The sequence below is a fragment of the Pituophis catenifer genome, unplaced genomic scaffold (assembly GCF_029215685.1).
Source record: "Pituophis catenifer annectens isolate HBS135680 unplaced genomic scaffold, rPitCat1.0.hap2 SCAF_3, whole genome shotgun sequence".
NCBI lineage: Eukaryota > Metazoa > Chordata > Lepidosauria > Squamata > Colubridae > Pituophis > Pituophis catenifer.
Window position 1 is genome coordinate 207,698,500 of NW_027256883.1, and position 17,977 is coordinate 207,716,476.

At 46.3% G+C, this 17,977-nt stretch overlaps 1 protein-coding gene across 1 annotated transcript in view; it reads left to right on the forward strand.

Moving 5' to 3' along the window:
- Positions 1 to 17,977, forward strand: part of COL9A3 (collagen type IX alpha 3 chain) — a 43,550-nt gene that overhangs the window by 21,585 nt on the left and 3,988 nt on the right. The window contains exons 9-15 of the mRNA XM_070940127.1: positions 231 to 284; positions 957 to 1,028; positions 4,039 to 4,074; positions 9,401 to 9,445; positions 10,507 to 10,539; positions 13,064 to 13,210; positions 14,900 to 14,954. Coding sequence (XP_070796228.1) covers positions 231 to 284; positions 957 to 1,028; positions 4,039 to 4,074; positions 9,401 to 9,445; positions 10,507 to 10,539; positions 13,064 to 13,210; positions 14,900 to 14,954 — 442 coding nt within the window. The remainder of the gene's footprint in view (positions 1 to 230; positions 285 to 956; positions 1,029 to 4,038; positions 4,075 to 9,400; positions 9,446 to 10,506; positions 10,540 to 13,063; positions 13,211 to 14,899; positions 14,955 to 17,977) is intronic.

Below are 17,977 nucleotides of genomic sequence, written 5' to 3' on the forward strand. Positions count from 1 at the left end.
ATCATGTGACCATGGGGATGCTGCAGAAGTCATCAAGTGCGAGAACTAGTTGTAAGTCACTTTTTTCAGTGTCGTTGTATGGTCACTAATTAAATGGTTGTAAGTTGAGGACTTACCTGTAATGTCCTTTTTTTTCTTACTTAAAATATGGTCACCCTGGAATTGTTGTTCCTGAAGATGGTTACTGTCTTCCTTCATTGACCCATTTCTTCTTTTTTTTTTTTCTGCAGGGACAACCTGGTCTACAAGGACCTATGGGAGCAGCAGGTGTAAGAGGTTTCCAGGTAAGTCAAATTCAGAAGACAATTTTGGGATGGAAAGGGCAATTGTTCCCAGGCTGGGTGAGTGGCTGCAATTTGTATCTGTAACCTGCTTGTAGGGGCATTACCAAGGATTTCATGATGTCAACAAATCAAGTAAGCGACTTTTAAGACGTGTGGACTTCAACTCCCAGAATTCCCCAGCCAAGCATGGCTGGCTGGAGAATTCTGGGAATTGAAGCCCACACGTCTTAAAGTTGCTGAGGGCGAGTAACACTGAAGTAGAATATATCCAATTGTCCAGTCTGCTCTTTAATCTTCCCAACACTCTTTCCATTGTGGCTGAGGAATTCTGGGAATTGAAGTCCAAACGTCTTAAAGTGGCTAAATTTGAAGAAAAACAGGTATAAATGAAAGTAGTAAATAAGGCAGGTTGTGGGAAACTAAATGGGGCTGGAGAGATCGAAAACTAAAATGACCCATGGGGATCTACAACATAGAGATTTGCCAGGTGGCAAATCAGCAACTTTTTAATTCAAAGCTGGCTAAGATGGGGTGTTTTTTTTTCTTTTCTTTTCAGACTGTTTTAAGCCACCCTCTGAAATGTTGTTGATTTTGAATAACTAGGCAGTTTGATTCAAATATCCCTTTTTTCAGCTTTTTCTCTTATTTCTCTCTTTTCGTTTAACTTTCCAGGGTCGTGCAGGACCGAGTGGGGAACTGGGCCGACCTGGTGCCACTGGGCTACGGGGTGAATCCGGTGAGCAGGTAAATCCTCTGCAAAAGTGAACGAATGATACAATGAGGCTCTGATGAATGTTACTTCGATGAATGCAGAATTCTTTTGGGTAGGGCTGCAATATTTAAGGAGCCTGAGTGGCGTAGGAGGCTAATACTAAGGCAGCATTTAACATCCAGCTGCCTGCAATTACTGCGAGTTCAATTCCCACCAGGCTCAAGGTCGACTCGGCCTTCCATCCTTTCTAAGGTGGGTAAAATGAGGACCCAGTTTGTGGGGGCAATAAGCTGACTTTGTATAAAATATACAAAAGTATGAAGGCTATTGCTTAACGCACTGTAAGCCACCCTGAGTCTCCGGAGAAGGGCGGCATATAAAAATAAAAATAAATAAATAAATTAATTAATTAAAAAAAATATTTAATGTGCTCATTCAATCAACTCTGTAATGTAAGCCAGGGGTCCCCAGTCCTCCAGGCCGCAAAACTGGGGTGCAGGAGAGATGCTGTTCTGACCCAGCTCCCCAAACACGACAAACCCTTTGTAACCAATCAACGTTTCCTTTATTAGGAGCACCAGCAGCCCCGGCAAAAAGTCCCTCTCTCTTTCTCATCGTAGGCTATCAAGTTTGTCCAGCAGGGAGATGAATAGTTGTCTGCCACATCTATTCATCTCCACCCCCTGCCTTTTATTCCCAGAACTAGGATGGGGCTTCGCTAGCAGCAGTGGCTCTTCCATCCCAAGGACCGGCCCATAGATTTCCACTGCTCTTCTCTCCTCTGCCTTCTGCGCATCTGGGCGTCAGGCACTAGACCCAGCTGTTTCTCCTCTTCCTCATCAGCCACCTCCAGACCTGGGGGCTGTTGACTCGCCATCTGAGGGCTGATGGACGGCCCAGGCTTTGCCCCGTCTCTATCTCTGCCAGCTCCATTCCCTCTTCCCTCTCGGCGCTCTCTCTGCCAGCTCCATTCCCTCTTCCCCCTCGGTGCTCTCAGGTTGCCTTGCTGCTGGCCCTGACTCCCACGCCTCCTCCTCCTCTGATTTGACTGCTGGAGGGGCCGGCGGCCGACAAGCTACAACAGATGGGAAAGCACACATGGATGAAGCTCCACTCGTGCGAGCAGAGGATGCTTGCGCTCCCGTGCAAAGCTGTACTTGCACGAATGGAGCAGCCCCCACCCCTCCATGCGCACAAATGGAGCTGTGCGTGCGTGAATGTACACCTCCACCACCCCGCATGCCAGACCAGGTCACCAAGTTGGAAAGTTTAGGGACCACCGATCTAGGTTACGGAATCAATTTAAAATATTTCCACTGAGGAAAGAGGACTGCAAAGCGACATATTTTTTTTTACTGCATAAATGTTAGTTGTTGCTGTCATTAAGTTACTGTTGGTTAGTTGCAGTTAGATGTTACTGTTATTAAATTATCAGCAACAGTATAACAGGGTTGGGTGGGACCTTGAAGGTCTTCTAGTCCAACCCCCTGCTCAAGCACGAGATCCTATACCCATGATGGCGAACCTATGGCACGCGTGCCACAGGTGGCACGTGGAGCCATATCAGTGGGCACGCGAGCTCAGTTCCAGCGCACATGTACACAATGGCCAGCTGATTTTCAGGCCTTCTGGGCTCACTGGAAGTCAGCAAACAGGCTGTTTCTGGCCTCCAGAGGGCCTCCGGGGGAGATGGGGAAGGCCATTTTCACCCTCCCCAGGCTCCTAGAAAAGCTCTGGAACCTGTGGAGGGCGAAAAATGGGCCTACACGGCCGACCGTGCCATCACGTGCCAAAAGCGAGGGAAACGGGGGGGGGGGGTCGCGCACACACGCATGGGGGCGGGGCACATAGAATTATGGGTGTGGGCACACACGCGCACAACCTTCCCGCGCTCCCCCGCTTTTCGCACGCGATGGCAAAAAGGTTAGCCATCACTGTCCTATACCATTCAGGACAAATGGCTTTTCAAGCTCCTTTTAAAAACCTTCTTAAAAATAATTACTATTGCTTTCTCCGTTAGAGAAAATAAGAAATGTCTTTTTAAAAAGACTGTTTGTTTCAAAACATCTGTTGGGTAGAAGGCGGGGCTTGGTGGAAGCTCCACCCACATTGTGATGTGTGGATTCATTGCATGTGATGTCACTTTAGACGGAGGTGGGTTTCACATTTTTACCACCGGTTCGCTGCTGACGCATTCCGTGCATGCGCCCAGCTTTCCGTGCATGCACTTTGCTCACATGCATGGCTTGCACACATGCATGTGGTTTCAAAAGTGTGGCTAAATAGGACAGCATAGCACCGGGGCGGGTGGGGGGGGGCAGGCCCACCCACAGTTGCCGCTACCGAACCGACTGATTATCACCACTGCCTTTAGAACATGAACTTCTTAATTTATTGAACATGAACTTTTTAATTTATTGAACATGAACTTCTTAATTTTATTGGGGTGTTTTAAATCTGTCTTCGGTCAAATTGTTTAATTCAGTTTTATTCTGTTTGTAAATTTATGTGTTTTTATCTTGTGGCTGTTCACTGCCCTGAGTCCTTCGGGAGTAGGGCGGTATATAAATCAAATAAACTAAACTAAACTAATAAACTAAATGGATGGAGCTTGCGGCCTATAGCTTTTTAACTGTGCCATGCATTTCCTGCAGTGTTCCTCACTCTTGGTAACTTTAAACTGTGTGGACTTCAACTCCCAGAATTCCCCTGGCTGGGGGAATTCTGGGAGTTGAAGTCCACACATAGCTTCAAATCGCTAAGGGTGAGAAACACGATCTATTGCAAAAGTGCTCCAAGTGCTGCCTTAAAATTAAGCAATAAAATTAGTTAGAAGAGATGGTTTTAACTCACTTTAGAATGGCGAGAGGGGTGGCAAACGAATTTAATAAATAAATAAACAATTTTTAAAAACCCCATTCGGACATAGACTTACCTAGTCCAAAAGGTCCTTATTTATATTGTGTTCATGAAACTTGAGTAACTTGTTGGTCAATTATTTTTGGCACTTTTTTTTCATGCTTCTTCTTTATTTGTTTCCAGGGTCCTACTGGGGTTTCGGGACCCAAAGGTAACCAGGTAAGATAAAGATCTCAATTCTTTGGATGCATAAATCATATTAAACCATGGTTTGTCTAATTCCCGGTTTATAGAATAAATCTCAGTGGCTGGGCTCATCCAATAAACGAACCACGCAAACCACATTATGGTTTGATTGCGGTGCGAAAAATTCGTTTATGCCCCTAACGGCGCATGTGTAATACTACAGTTACCCAGGGGTGAAATCTACTTACCTTCCCTACTGGTTTGCTGCGCTCGTGTGTGTGCCATCATCACATGCAATTTTGCACCCTCTGCGCATACGCAAAGCCTTCTGCGCATGCGCAGAGGGTCAAAAACAGGTTACTTTCTGGTTAAAACCAGGAAGTAACGACGTCCAGGTGGATGGGTGGAGCCTCGTGCTGCCACCGCTACCAGTTCACCAAACCACACACTGCCGCTATTACCGGTTCCCCCGAACCAGTGCGAACCGGTAGCATTTCCTGCAGTCACCCAAAGCAACACAAATTCCATCTGTTTGGTAGGTGTGTGTTGCAACATTGCACCCGTGTATGAAAGGGGCAGAGCTGGTGTTGCAGAAAGAAGAGGCTGCTTTTGGTCAAAGGTTCAAATCATGCCCATCTGACCAAGGAGTGAGATCACTTCAGGAGTGAAGCCTGAACTCATTTCCTTTAAACAAGCTGCCATATTTGCTAGAGTTATTTCAATAGTGAAATATGTTGAAGGAGCCCCTGGTGGCGCAGTGGTTAAACTGCAGTATTGCAGACAAACTCTGCCCATAGCGTTGAGTTCGATCCTGACGGGATTCAAAATTAATTAAAGGTTTCCGTCCTTCTGAGGTCGATAAGATGAGGACCCAGATTGTTGAGGGAAAGATGCAAGTAATGCTTACATTGTAAACCACCCAGAGAGTGCTGTAAAGTGCTATGGGGCAGTATATAAATTCTATTACTATTACTATTGAAAGACAGCATAAAAATTAAATAAACAAACAAAATAATTGGGGTGCAAATATCCAGACCACCACTAGATGGCAGCATATTAATTTTCTCTTCTTCTTGTGCCATATCCATCATCGGACGTTGGCAATCACATAGGCGACCCTCTTTTTATCAACAGCCGCACAAAAAAGTGCTGTTGAGTTTTGTCCAAATTCCTGCCTCTCCATCTTTCTTCCACAGCCCAAAGGTAGAATCAGAATCAGAACAGAAAGAGCCTTGGTAGTACAGTGGTCTAAGGCACCCTGTTATTAAGCTGGTTATTAAGACCAGATGCCTGCAATTAGTGCAGGTTCGAATCTCTCCAAGGCTCAAGGTTGACTCAGCCTTCCATCCTTTCTAAGGTAGGTAAATTGAGGACCCAGTTTGTGGGGGCAATAAGCTGACTTTGTATAAATATACAAAAGAATGAAGGCTATTGCTTAGCGCATTGTAAGCCGCCGTGAGTCTCCGGAGAAGGGCGGCATATAAATCAAATTAAAAAAAAAAAAACAGAGCTGGAAGGGGCCTTGGAGGTCTTCTAGTTCAGCCCTACTCAAGCAGGAGATCCCAGACTGTCCAGTCTCTTCTTAAAAACCTCCAGTGATGAAGCACCCACAACCCCCGGCCTAAAATATGTGCCTAAATAGAATCCACAATTTCCGCTACCTGTTCGGGTGAACCGCTCCGAACCGGCTGAATACCACCTCTGCTCCTGGCCCTTCTTTTCTCTAGTAATGTGCTGTAATTCTATTTTAATGTCATAGGCTTTTAACAAAATGTAGAGGTAGTCTTTGACTTACAACTATTTGTTTAGTGACCGTTCAGAGTTACAACGGCGCTGAAAAAAGTCACCGAGGACCGGGGCCTTGTACTTATGACTATTGTTGCATCTCCAAGGTCACATGATCAAAATTCAAACGCTTGGCAACCAGCATGTTGCAACATCCCTGGGTCATGTGATTGCCCTTCGCAATCGTCCTAGCTGGCTTCTGACCAGCAAAGTCAATGGGAGAAACCAGATTCATTTAACGACTGCATGATTCACTTAATAACTGCAGTGATTCACTTAACGACTATGGCCAAAAAAAGGTAGTAAAATCGCGTGCGAATCCCTTAAAAATTGTCAAGGGAAATTCTGATCCCAATTGGAGTTGTAAGTTGAGGACCACCTCAACTACAGCTACAACTTAAGTTTTGAGAACTTATTTCTTAAGTTCGAGGTAGTTTAATGTGACAGTCATATTTTTGCATACTTTTTCCTTAACACATTTATGGATACCATATGTTTTTATATACTCATTCGCAAACCAGATTTAGAACCACACGTGGCTGCCTGCTCCATAAATGTCTGAAAGTGTGAATTGTGTAGAATTGTTATAATACAAATTGAGCACATTTGATTCCCGTCCTTAGCAGTAATTTTCCACATACTTGAACAAGGAAGCCCTCTTCTGGTTTAAACGAGAAAGTTTACTTCTAACCAAGAGCAGCAAATAGGTGTAACTCATAAAATTGTTGAGAAGCATCCCATTTTAAAAAATCGTCTTCGTTGAAGGTTTAACCCAGGGGTGAAATGCTCCCGGTTTGGACCGATCCGGCCGAACCTATAGTGATGGCAGCTGGTGGTTCGGAGAACCGGTAGCGATGGTGGCGCAAGGCTCCTCCCACCCACCCGGTCGTTGTTACTTCCTGGTTTTAACCAGGAAGTAACCTGTTTTTTACCCTCTGCGCATGTGCAGAAGGGTTTGCACATGCGCAGAGGATCCATGCGTGCACACGATGCGTGTGTGCTCACGAGCAAAGCTGATGCACACGCGCGGCATGTGCACTTCCAAACCAGTTGGGAAGGTAAGTAGATTTCATCCCTTGAATGAACCTTGAATTAAAGTCACTTCCTAGAGCTCAAAACTTTGACGCCCCAATCATGACCCTGTTTCCCCCCTTCCCCCAGGTGTGTCATCAATCACATTCGCCAATGGAGCAATTTCATGGGTTGTAGAGCTCACTCCTCTCCGGCCGCTGTGGGTAACTCTGGGAGACAGCCTTGAGAGAGATATGTCTGGAATGTGCTTCTGTTTTTGGCTGCCGTGGTGCTTCATTGGTTTCCCATCCCCCTTGCCTATGGCAACTTGAGACCAGGCCAGGGATACTTTGCGAGTTGACATTGGGTTGACATAAAGGGTCCTTGGTGTTCTCTGAACTTGCTTGTTTTCTTGCAGACATTTCATTACCCAACTAGATAACATCATCAGTGCTAGTCTATGGAATCCAAAGGTGATTTTTCCAAAAGGCAACTGGACTTCGTTGTATTTTTTTTTTCCTTTGAAAACATTTCACTTCTCATCCAAAAAGCTTCTTGGATGAGAACTGAAACAGCATCTTGGATGAGAAGCAAAACGTTTTCAAGGGGGAAAAAAATACAAGATTTTCCAGTTTCTTTTTGAAAAAGCACCTTTGGGACAACCATGACCTACCTGAATGAGTGAGAATCTCCATAAACATTTGAGTTCAGAGTTTGGCTGTGCTCTCAAAGACTGGATAATTTCATTTAAGTCTTGGACAATCCCAGTTTGTACTAATAATTTCGACCTAAAAGAGTTGATCGTGAATTCGAGATGCTCTAAAATAATGCCAATTTATAGAAGACTATTAATATAATCAGGGTTTGTCACACCGTCAGCCAAATGTTCAGACTGGATATGTCATTTTTGTCCACTTATTGAGTCCTTCCCAAGGAACTGGCCATGGGCAGATGTGGATGTTTTATGGTGTTAGAAGTATCATCGCAGGATTTCAGCTGTTCCAAGTAAAGCTGCCTTTTGCAACTGACTGATGGTGAATTTGTCGATGTCAATGTTGTTTTAAGTGTGGCTGCAGATGTTGGTGGATTACACAGTGGTATATGATGATATGACGTCACCGAACCGGTTCTGTTTGTTCGGGATCTGGTTCATAATAATAATAATCAAGGAGCTGGGCCCTCCCGCCCTCCCCCCTGGTGTTATTCTTACCTTTTATTTGGCCCCACCCCCAATCTATTGCTGCCTCCTGAGTCCCAGCTGATCGGCTAGAAAGAAAAAAACTGTTTAAACTCTTGCCGCGGGGCTTCAAAGGGCCGCCCTACAGCTGATCAGTGTTAAAAGGCAGTGTGGTGGTAGACCGATGCCTCCAAAAACGAATGAGTAGACCAGTACAGCTCTGCAAGCAGTTAAAAGCCTGGTAGACCAGCACCTCTGCTAAATCCTAAAGAATTGTCACATGACCATCAAGCCACGCCCACAAATAAGCCACGCCCACAGAACCAGTAGTAAAAAATTTACACCCAAAGTACCTTTGATTATTGGCACTACCTATGCTTCCTTTTGCCACTGTCAGTCTATTTCTATCATTGTGAATAATATTGTTACTGCTCGAGAAAAATGTTTTCAGTAGATGACAGCATTTGACTGATCTGATCTGGATTTGATGCTGTTGGAAGAAATATCCATCAGGTTCAGTTCCAAGCCGGGAGAAAGGCACTGGAGACAAAATGGAGGCTGGAGGCTGATTGGAAAGAGGGCCCATTTATTGATGAAGCAGAACCACCGGCCACTTGTGGTTCTGGTGCAGCTGACAAAATGGAGTTGAGAGTGGGGAGGTATTTATACCTTCTCTTGGGCTTTGCACTTGAGCTTCCTGTTCCTGTGCAAGAACATGTATTCTATTGGCTGTTCTCAGACTCCCATGGGGCCATGTACAAATCCTAGGAGTTTGTCTGAGTTAAGTTTGGTTGACGTTTGGTCTGCTGATTCAATGAAGGGGCTTGTTGGACAATCCCTATTGTGGCTGAGGGCTAACCCTACCTTTGTTCAGACCTTGCTGCAGGGAATTTTTGCCTGTGAATAGAGCTACCTAGATCTCAATAAGCTCTTTGTCTCTTAAGTGCTGGCATCTTCTGAGGGCTATTAAGAAAGGTGAGGGCTGCTTTCTCCCTCTAAAAAACATGTTTCTCCATTTCTCATCCAGGGAAATATAATATTCTGCCTTTTTAATATTTCTCAAAATATTTCATTCTTTTAGGAGAGGGGTGGGTGCTAATTTTCTACAAAGCTAAGCAGGCTTGGGATTAATATAGGGTGGGAAACCCACTAGGAAATCCCAGGAATGTAGGATTAGTGAGTTGAGAGGACTAGTGAGTTGAGAAGAACATCTCAGAATCTGAAGGGAGACCTAATGCTGCCAAGAAAATTGCACAGCATATCCAGGTTACTACCAGATGTTGATTCAGAAGAGAATTAACATCAATCATTAGCCAAACAACCGTAGTGACTCTAAAATCTTGTTTTCTTTTTTGATAAATGTATTCTTTCTATTTTCATCTGCAGGGCATTGCTGGGACAGATGGACTTCCAGGAAGTAAAGGAGAACTGGTATGTAATGAAAACTGGCTGGGTGACTTTGGGCCAATCACCAGGAGATAGTGAGTTCTAGTCCCACCTTGGGCATCAAAGCAGCTGGGTGACTTTGGGCCAATCACCAGGAGACAGTGAGTCCTAGTCCCGCCTTAAGCATGAAAGCCTGGCTGAGGAATTCTGGGAGTTGAAGTCCACACATCTTAAAGCTGTCAAGGTTGAGAAACACTGCACTAGAGCTTTGCCTGCTGATTCACTGGTTCTGGAATCTTTTTAATTTTATTTTTAACCAACTCCTCAACACATCTGTAAGCCTCTGGAGAAGGACCTCAGAACTGAAGATATGATACAGAACTGAATCAGCATGATGAGGGTTAGTCTAGGAAAGACCCCAGTCTTATTCACCCACAGTGATGGAAATGCACTGTATTCCCACACCATACAAAGGTTGAAACTTATGGTCCTTCCCAGTGGTGGGTTCCTCCCGGTTTGGTCCGGTTTGGCCGAGTCGGTAGCGGTGACGATATGACGTCACTGAACCGGTTCTCCCCCCCCCGCCCTCCGACCCCCCCACCCACGTACGTTATTCTTACCTTTTATTTGGCCCCACCCCCAATCTATTGCTGCCTCCTGAGTCCCAGCTGATGACTAGAGGGGAAAAAACTGTTTAAACTCTTGCCGCGGGGCTTCAAAGGGCCGCCCTACAGCTGATCAGTGTTAAAAGCAAACAAATGAGTCAGGTCGTAAGTGCGAGGACTGGTCGTAAATGCAAGGACCTTCCAGAAATGACTCTGACCAGCTAGCCACGCCCACCTAGTCACATGCCCTCCAAGCCACACCCACAAAATAAGCCACTCCCACAGAACCGGTAGTAAAAATATTTAGAACCCACCCCGGTCCTTCCAACTCTAGCATTCTTTTAATTCTATTTCATCCCCGAGTAAGTTGTCAGATGATACATTTGGATGGCGTATCTCTGAGCTGCAATGAAAAGCAATCCAAGTTCTTCAGTTTCATTTCGGTTTCCTGCATGGGATTGAAACAAATAACTTTATTTCAATTTCTTTCTTCTTTTCTAGGGCCCCTTTGGATCTCCTGGACAGAAAGGGGAAGTGAGTATCCTATACTTTCCAGAGGGAAAAAAAAAAACCCATCACCTCTGGTGTTCTTCATTATATGGATTTGTAGTCATTTGCCTGGTGGATTTTATTTTTTAAAAAATCTGAAGGTCGCTGTCAGAGGAAGCTATGGAAAGGAAAGTGAGTGTCATCTACAAAAGGCTTCCTGACCGCTTGGCCACCATTCCTATATTTCTCTTAAAAGTCCCCACAAGTAGTGCAAAACAGAAGGCCAACAATATAGCAGCCAATGCTTTAAGCAAAGGCTATTTGCATGTTGTGGCAGACCGAGGAAAAGAGGAGGGGTAGTTCCAGGAGAGAGAGCACACCTGGAATACTGCATCTAGTTTTGGTTACCCCATTACAAAATAGATGCTGAGGCTTTGGAAAAAGTGCAACTAAGAAGAGCAACTAGGATGATTCAGGGTGTGGAGACAAAAACATATGAAGAACGGTTGCAGAAATTGGGCCAGCCTAAAGAGAAGAAGGACTAGAGGTGACATGATAGCAGAATTCCAGTATTTGAGAGGTTGCCACAAAAAGAGGAGGAGATCCACTTATTTTCCAAAGCACCAGAAGGGCAGGACAAGAAACAATGGATGGAAACTAATCAAGGAGACAAGCAACCTAGGAATTAAGGAGAAACTTCCTAACAGTGAGGACAATGAACCAGTGGAACAGCTTGCCTTCAGACATCATAGGTGCTTCATCACTGGAGATTTTTAAGAAGAGATTGTACAGCCACCTATTGTTCTGCCCCAGCTACGGACCCCAAAGAACGCAGCACACACAAAGTCCATTCAAACCTTAGTTTACTAAATAAACTAGTTTTTTTACAACGGCTGTTAATTAACAGCAGCCAAGAATTCAAAGAATAATACTGAAAGCTTACTGTGGTTGGCAGAATGCCCAGAAGCAATTTGCAGGAAGCTGATAAGATAAGCAAGACAAGACACGAAGGTATGTGAACGAAGTTGTTCCCTGCAAATTGCTTCAGTCAGCGTTCCTCCTTAAATAGGCTGAGTGGCCAATTAACCCCAAGCTTTACTCTCGAGGAGACCTCCTCCTGAGGAGCCACTCCTGCCTTTTGGCAGCTCTGCACGCCCGTACATTGAGAAGAGTCTCCTCCTCTTCGTCCTCTTCACTTAAGGGAGCTTCTGGAGGTTCTGAAAGCCCTGGCTGAATCCCTGCCTCTGGCACCACATCTTCTCCAGCCTCCTCACTCTCTGACTCCAGTGCCAGCTTCACAGGCTATCTGACATGGTATAGGGTGTCAAACTCAAGGCCCGCAGGCCAGATTCAGCCCACAGGGATGTTTAGAACTGGCCCATGGGGCTGTCCTGGAAACAGTGAAGGACCGGCCCGCGGTGCATCTGCCAGCAAAAACAGAGCTTGGGCGGGCCGTGCATGCCCCCACAGGTGCCCCTGACACAAGTGACATCAAGCTGGTCACTCCCGCCCTGGCCCTCCTTGTCCCCCGAGATCAAACACAGCCCTGATGCGGCCCTCAATGAAATCGAGTTTGACATCCCTGCTATAGGGTGTCCTGCTTGAGGAGTGATTGGACTAGAAGACCTCCAAGGTCCCTTCCAATTCTATTCTCATTGATTGATTGAGCCAGTTTGGTCTTGTGGATAAGGTGCTGTTTAGAAGCCAGGAGACATTGAGTTCTAGTCCCACCTTGGGCATGAAAGGCGACTGGGTAACTTTGGGCCAGTTTTTAACCCATCATCCTCTGCCTAGATGGTGCCCATGATGGTTTCCAGCCAGTCACACATCCAGACCATGATTAGAGCTTCTGCAAGGCAGCTGTATCCCTCATGTATTTTTAGGCCCAGTTTAGTGGCCGCTGCTGTGGCCCGCCAGTGGCCAGCAGAGCTGGCAGCAGATTCGGACAGTGAGGAGGTTGGGGAAGAACGTGGGCCAGTCCTGGAGTCTGGGGAAGGCTCGGATGATGGCTCTGAGTCGGAGGCAGAGAGGGGGCCAAGGCCATCTGGAAGTTCTTTGCTGCCTCTGGAGTCTCCAGAGTCTGACATCAGCGAGGCAGAAGAACAGCAGGAGCCTGTTCCCATTGTGCGCTTGCACAGAGCTGCCCAAAGACAGGAATAATTAAGAAAACAGGGTCGACTTGGGAGTAAGGCTTGGAGATGATTGGCCCCTCTCATAAGACATAAAAGAGGAGCGAACAGGACGTGAGCTTTTGCAGGAAGCAATTAGTTCATCTGGTCGGTAAAAGCTCTGGAAAAGCTCTGTTTGACTCTGTGCCAAGTTTGGCCTTCCTTGCGTGTGGCAATTAGTTCTCTGGCAGCATTCCAAGGGAGATAAGGTGGGTGTTTGCAAACACTCCCCTGAAAGACTGTTTGAGAAGCCTTTCAGACTGGGAATGACAATAATCCACAGCTGTATGAATAAAAGAGGTTTGCCGGGACTAAGATTGTGCTCTATACTTTCTAAGGAAGCCTAGATCAGAACAGTCACCGCTTCTCCATTTGGGATGTTCTTCATTCTTCTTTTGCAGGCAGGAGAAAGAGGAGAGCCTGGCCACAAAGGAGTCCATGGCCCCAATGGAACTGCTGGACTCCCAGGAGTTCCAGGCCATCCTGGCAAAATGGGTTTACAAGGAGAGCAAGGAATCCCTGGGATTGTGGGAAAACCAGGCCCTCCGGTAAGAGGTTCTGGACAAAAACCTTGTGCGATTGTTTGTTGATCATTGTCTACCCCTTTTTTTTCCCTACTCCATTTTCACTGTGCTCTAAGAGCTATTCCAGTGGTGGGTTGCCCCCGGTTCGCACCGATTCTATAGAACCGGTAGCAAAACCGCCGGGTGGCCCCGCCCACTGACCCTGACATCGTGAAAACGCTTCTGCGCATGCTCAGAAGCTTCTGCGCTTACGCAGAAGAGTGCACGCACGCAGCCCCATTGCAAACCGGTAGTAAAGGTAAGTAGAACCCACCCCTGAGCTATTCCTATTACAGATAGTCCTCGACTAATGACCACAATTGAGCCCAAAATTTCTGTGGTTAAGTGAAACATTTGTTAAATGAGTTTTGCCCCATTTTACGACCTTTCTCACCACAGATGTCAAATGGTAAGTCAAGGACTACCTATAAAACCTTTCGGTCTCGAAATTAGTGAAAGTTTGTGACTGGTGCAGAGCTACTTAGGGACAGTGGTGGGATTCAAATAATTTAACTGTCAGGTTTTCAGGCTGTCTTCAGATAAATTGCATCGCAAACGAAGTCTTTTATAAAACAAATTTCCATTTTATTAAGCACAGCACTTTTTACACCGACTCGTTGCAGCCAGCACTGATGTGCTGCCCCCAAACCCCTCCTCTTCCTTCCCCCACTCCTCTGCATTCATTGGCCATATTCCCAATCATTCACCCCTAATCTACTGCTCCAATTCAAAGAATTTCCCCCCTCCCATCCATCTCCTAGGGGACATTATCTCCAGAGGAAATAAGTAGGTGAAAGGCAACCGTCCCGGTGCAGACGCCTGCGTTCTCCTTCTTATGTCAGCACTAGGATAAATGCATCTTGACGTGCTGACATTAACAACTGGTTCTCTGCCCTAATGACCGGCTGGGTGGGCGTGGCCATGGTGGGAGTGGCCAGGGGGTGTTACAAGCAGCACTCAGCCTCCTCTAACCCCCTGGGAGCAAAAATGGGCCATGGGGTAGTGCAATGCACCCCTGCAACCATTTTGGACCTAGTAGGCCTAGCTGCACTTACCTGGGAGCCAAAATGGGGCACGTAGGGACTCCTGGAAGAGGTGGGGAGGGGCGGAGCCAGACAGCAATTTAACTACCAGTTCACCCGAACCAGCCTAAACCGGCCGAATCCCACCACTGCTTAGGGAGCGCCGTAGTGAGGTGTCATGACGTTGGAAGATAAATTGCAACTCTGGGATTAAAAGTCATAAAAATCTCTGGTGCAGACCAAGTTAGGGGAGGATGCAGTAAATGTTCACGATGAGACCACAACTCTTACGAAGGATTTCAAAATATAATTGCATAATATTAGGGATGGGGTGCAATGGCTCAGCGGTTAAAGATGCTGAGCTTGCCTGCTGGAAAGCTGACAGCCGGAGTTTGAGACCCGAGTGCTGCAGGGTAGAGTGAGTTCCCTTTATTTGCTCCAGCTCCTGCCCACCTAGCAGTTCGAAAGCATGTGAGAAGATAAATCGGTACCACTTCGGTGGGAAGGCAACAGCGTTCCGTGTGCCTTGACATATGCTGGTCACATCACCACAGAACTGTCTTTGGACCATGCTGGCTCCCTCCGCTAGGAGATGAGCAGCGCCCCCTAGAATCAAACATGACTGGACCTTTCTCTTTCGCTTTATTTTTAGGGAAAAGAAGCTAGTGAAGAACGCATCCGAGAACTCTGCGATGGAATGATCAGCGGTGAGTATCGCTGCAAATTTTTGGGCAAGGAAATAATATTTATTTTGCTATATGGATTGTCGGTGACAAGTGAGTGGTGCAGTGGCCTAGAGGTGGAGTTCTCGCCTCACAGTCAGGCGGCTGGGAGTTTGATCCTAGGTAGAGGCAGATATTTCCCTCTCTGGGTACAATGAGTAAATATCAGCTGCGAACTCTGCATTGGCGACAGGAAGGGCATCCGGCCAGTAAACCCTCAGCTCCATTCAGTTGCCCTGACTCCACCCCGCTGCAAGGGATTACGGGGTCGTTAAAATATTTTTTTAAAAGTCGGTGACAAGTCCTACAAACCTGAGCAAATCCTTCAGAGAGATGCTTCTTGGAGTCAGAAGGAGTCTGGGATCAGCTTCGGAAGTTGTGGAGCAAACCTAAAAACAGAGAGCTGGATGAAACAAAAAGGCTGCTTAGAGGTTCCCAGACATTACATTTTCAAAAATTTCGCACAACTGGAATAAGAAAAGGAGACTTGCTTTTCTTCAAGAGAAAAAAACTGAGGTGGCGCAGTGGTTAGAGTGCAGGACTGCAGGCTACTTCAGCTGACTGCTAGCTGCAGTTCAGCAGTTCAGATCTCAGTTTGACTCAGCCTTCCATCCTTCCGAGGTGGGTAAAATGAAGTCCCAGATGGTTGGGGGCCATAGGTTGACTCTGTAAACTGCTTAGAGAGGGCTGTAAAACAGTGGTGAAATCTGAACCGGTTTACTACTGGTTCGCTGGCTGCACATGTGTGCTGTGCGCATATGCAGTGCGCACCACGCACCAAATGTGATGTGCGTGTGCAGTGCACTCCAAAAGGAGGCATGGGGTAAGAGAACAGCGCAGAGGGGTGTCTGTGATCAGCTATGGCGCGCGATCTTTTTTTTTTTTTACTTTTAAAAGCATTTTTTTACAACCTATTCGTTGTAAAAAAATGCTTTTAAAAGGTTAAAAAAGAGGCTCTGACGTTCACGAGGCACAGCTGTGATTGTCTTCTGCGTATGCACAGAGGGTACAAAACACATTACTTCCTGGTTAAAACCAGGAAGTAACGACAACCAGGCAGGTGGGCGGAGCCTCGTGCCGCGATCGCTACCAGTTCTCCAAACCACCCGCCACGATCGCTACCGGTTCTCTGAACCACCCGCCATGATCGCTACCGGGCAAACCGAGAGCATTTCACCCCTGCTGTAAAAGCACTATGAAGTGGTATATAAGTCTAAGTCAGGGATGGCTAACCTTTTTGCCATCGCGTGCCAGGAGAGGGGGAGCCGGGGGAGGGTTGCACGCACGCGTGCCCACACCCATAATTCTATGCGCCCTGCCCTACGCATGCGCGCGCAACCCTCTTCCCTCACCCCCACCCCGCTCCTGGCATGCGATGGCCTGTCCCCAGCCTCCAGAGCCTCTCTAGGAGTCTCTAGGAGCATTTCTAAGAGTCTCTGGAGGCTGGGGTCAGCAAAAAAGTCACTTCCTGTCCCACTGGGAGTTGGGAAATGGGCCATTTCAGGCCTTTGGAGGGCCTCCGAAGGAGTGGGAAAGGCTGTTTTCGCCCTTCCCAGATAAATAGAGAGGATCTGGAGCCAGGTAAGAAAGAAAAATGGGCCTTACCCCCACCTCCAGGCCCTCTGGAGGCAGGAAACAGCCTGTTTCCCTACTTCTGGTGGGCCCACAAGGCCCGAAAATCAGCTGGCATGCACCCCAGAGCTGAGCTGGCGTGCCCATTGATATGGCTATGTGTGCCACCTGTGGCACGCGTGCCATAGGTTCACCATCACAGGTCTAAGTGCATGCAGCCCTTCCAACACAGAACTGTTGACTTGGCTGTGGCTTCCTAGGGCCTCATAAGGGGATTTATTTTCTAGAGACTCTGATATTTTTGAACTACGTAATTCAGAAATCCAATGTTGAATTTTGGGGGATGCTTTCCATTTCTAAATATAGGCCTGTTGTTTTTAAGATTACAGTTTAAAAAATGAATGAGACAACCTGTTTAGTTGCATTGATATTAAGTCCTTTTCATTGGCCTTCAAGTAGGAAATAGGAATTTGACATTTCTGAGTAAGTATATGAGATACCGGAATAAGAATGGTTTAAAATCCATCCCTTGGGCATTCCAGAGTTTTCCTTTCCCCTTCTTTTAATGAAGTCCCTGTAGTCCCTTGTATCAAGGTGGAGTCGGGGCCACAGAATCGAGCTGAGTATTTACTGGCCAGATGCCCTTCCTGACGCCTATGAGGAGTTCACAGCAGATATTTTCTCTTTGCGCCCAGAAATATTTACCGGTAACTAGGATCAAACTCATAACCTCCTGATTGTGAGACGAGAGCTCCACCTCTAGGCCACTACGTCCCTCCTTGGGTATTCCAGAGTATTGATTGATTGTATCTAAAGTATTATTAATGTTATATTATGTATTTTGGAATATTGCATCCAGTTTTGGTCACCCCAATATAAAAAAGTTGTGGAGACTCTAGAAAGAGTGGCAAGAAGAGCAACAAAGAGGATTAGGGAACTGGAGGCTGAAACATAAGAAGAACGGTTGCAGGAATTGGGAATGTCTAATTTAATGAAAAAAAGGACTAGGGGAGACATGATAGCAGTCTTCCAATATCTCAGGGGCTGCCACAAACAAGAGGGAGTCAAATTATTCTCCAAAGCACCTGAGGGCAGAATAAGAAGCAATGGATGGAGACTAACCAAGGAGAGAAGCAGCCTAGAACTAAGGAGAAATTTTCTGACAGTGAGAACAATTAAACAGTGGAACAACTTGCCTCCAGAAGTTGTAAGTGTTCCCTTATTGGAGGCTTTTGAGAAGAGATTGGACAACCATTTGTCTGAAAGAGTACAGGGCTTCCTATTTGAGTAGTAGGTTGGACCTTGGAGGTCTTCCAACTCTGTTATTCTGTTAACATCCCAGCTGGGGAATTCTGGGAGTTGAAAATCCATTTTAAAGTTTCTAAGGTTGAGAAACACTGCTCTAGAGATAGTGTTTTTATCTATTTGGGAGGAAT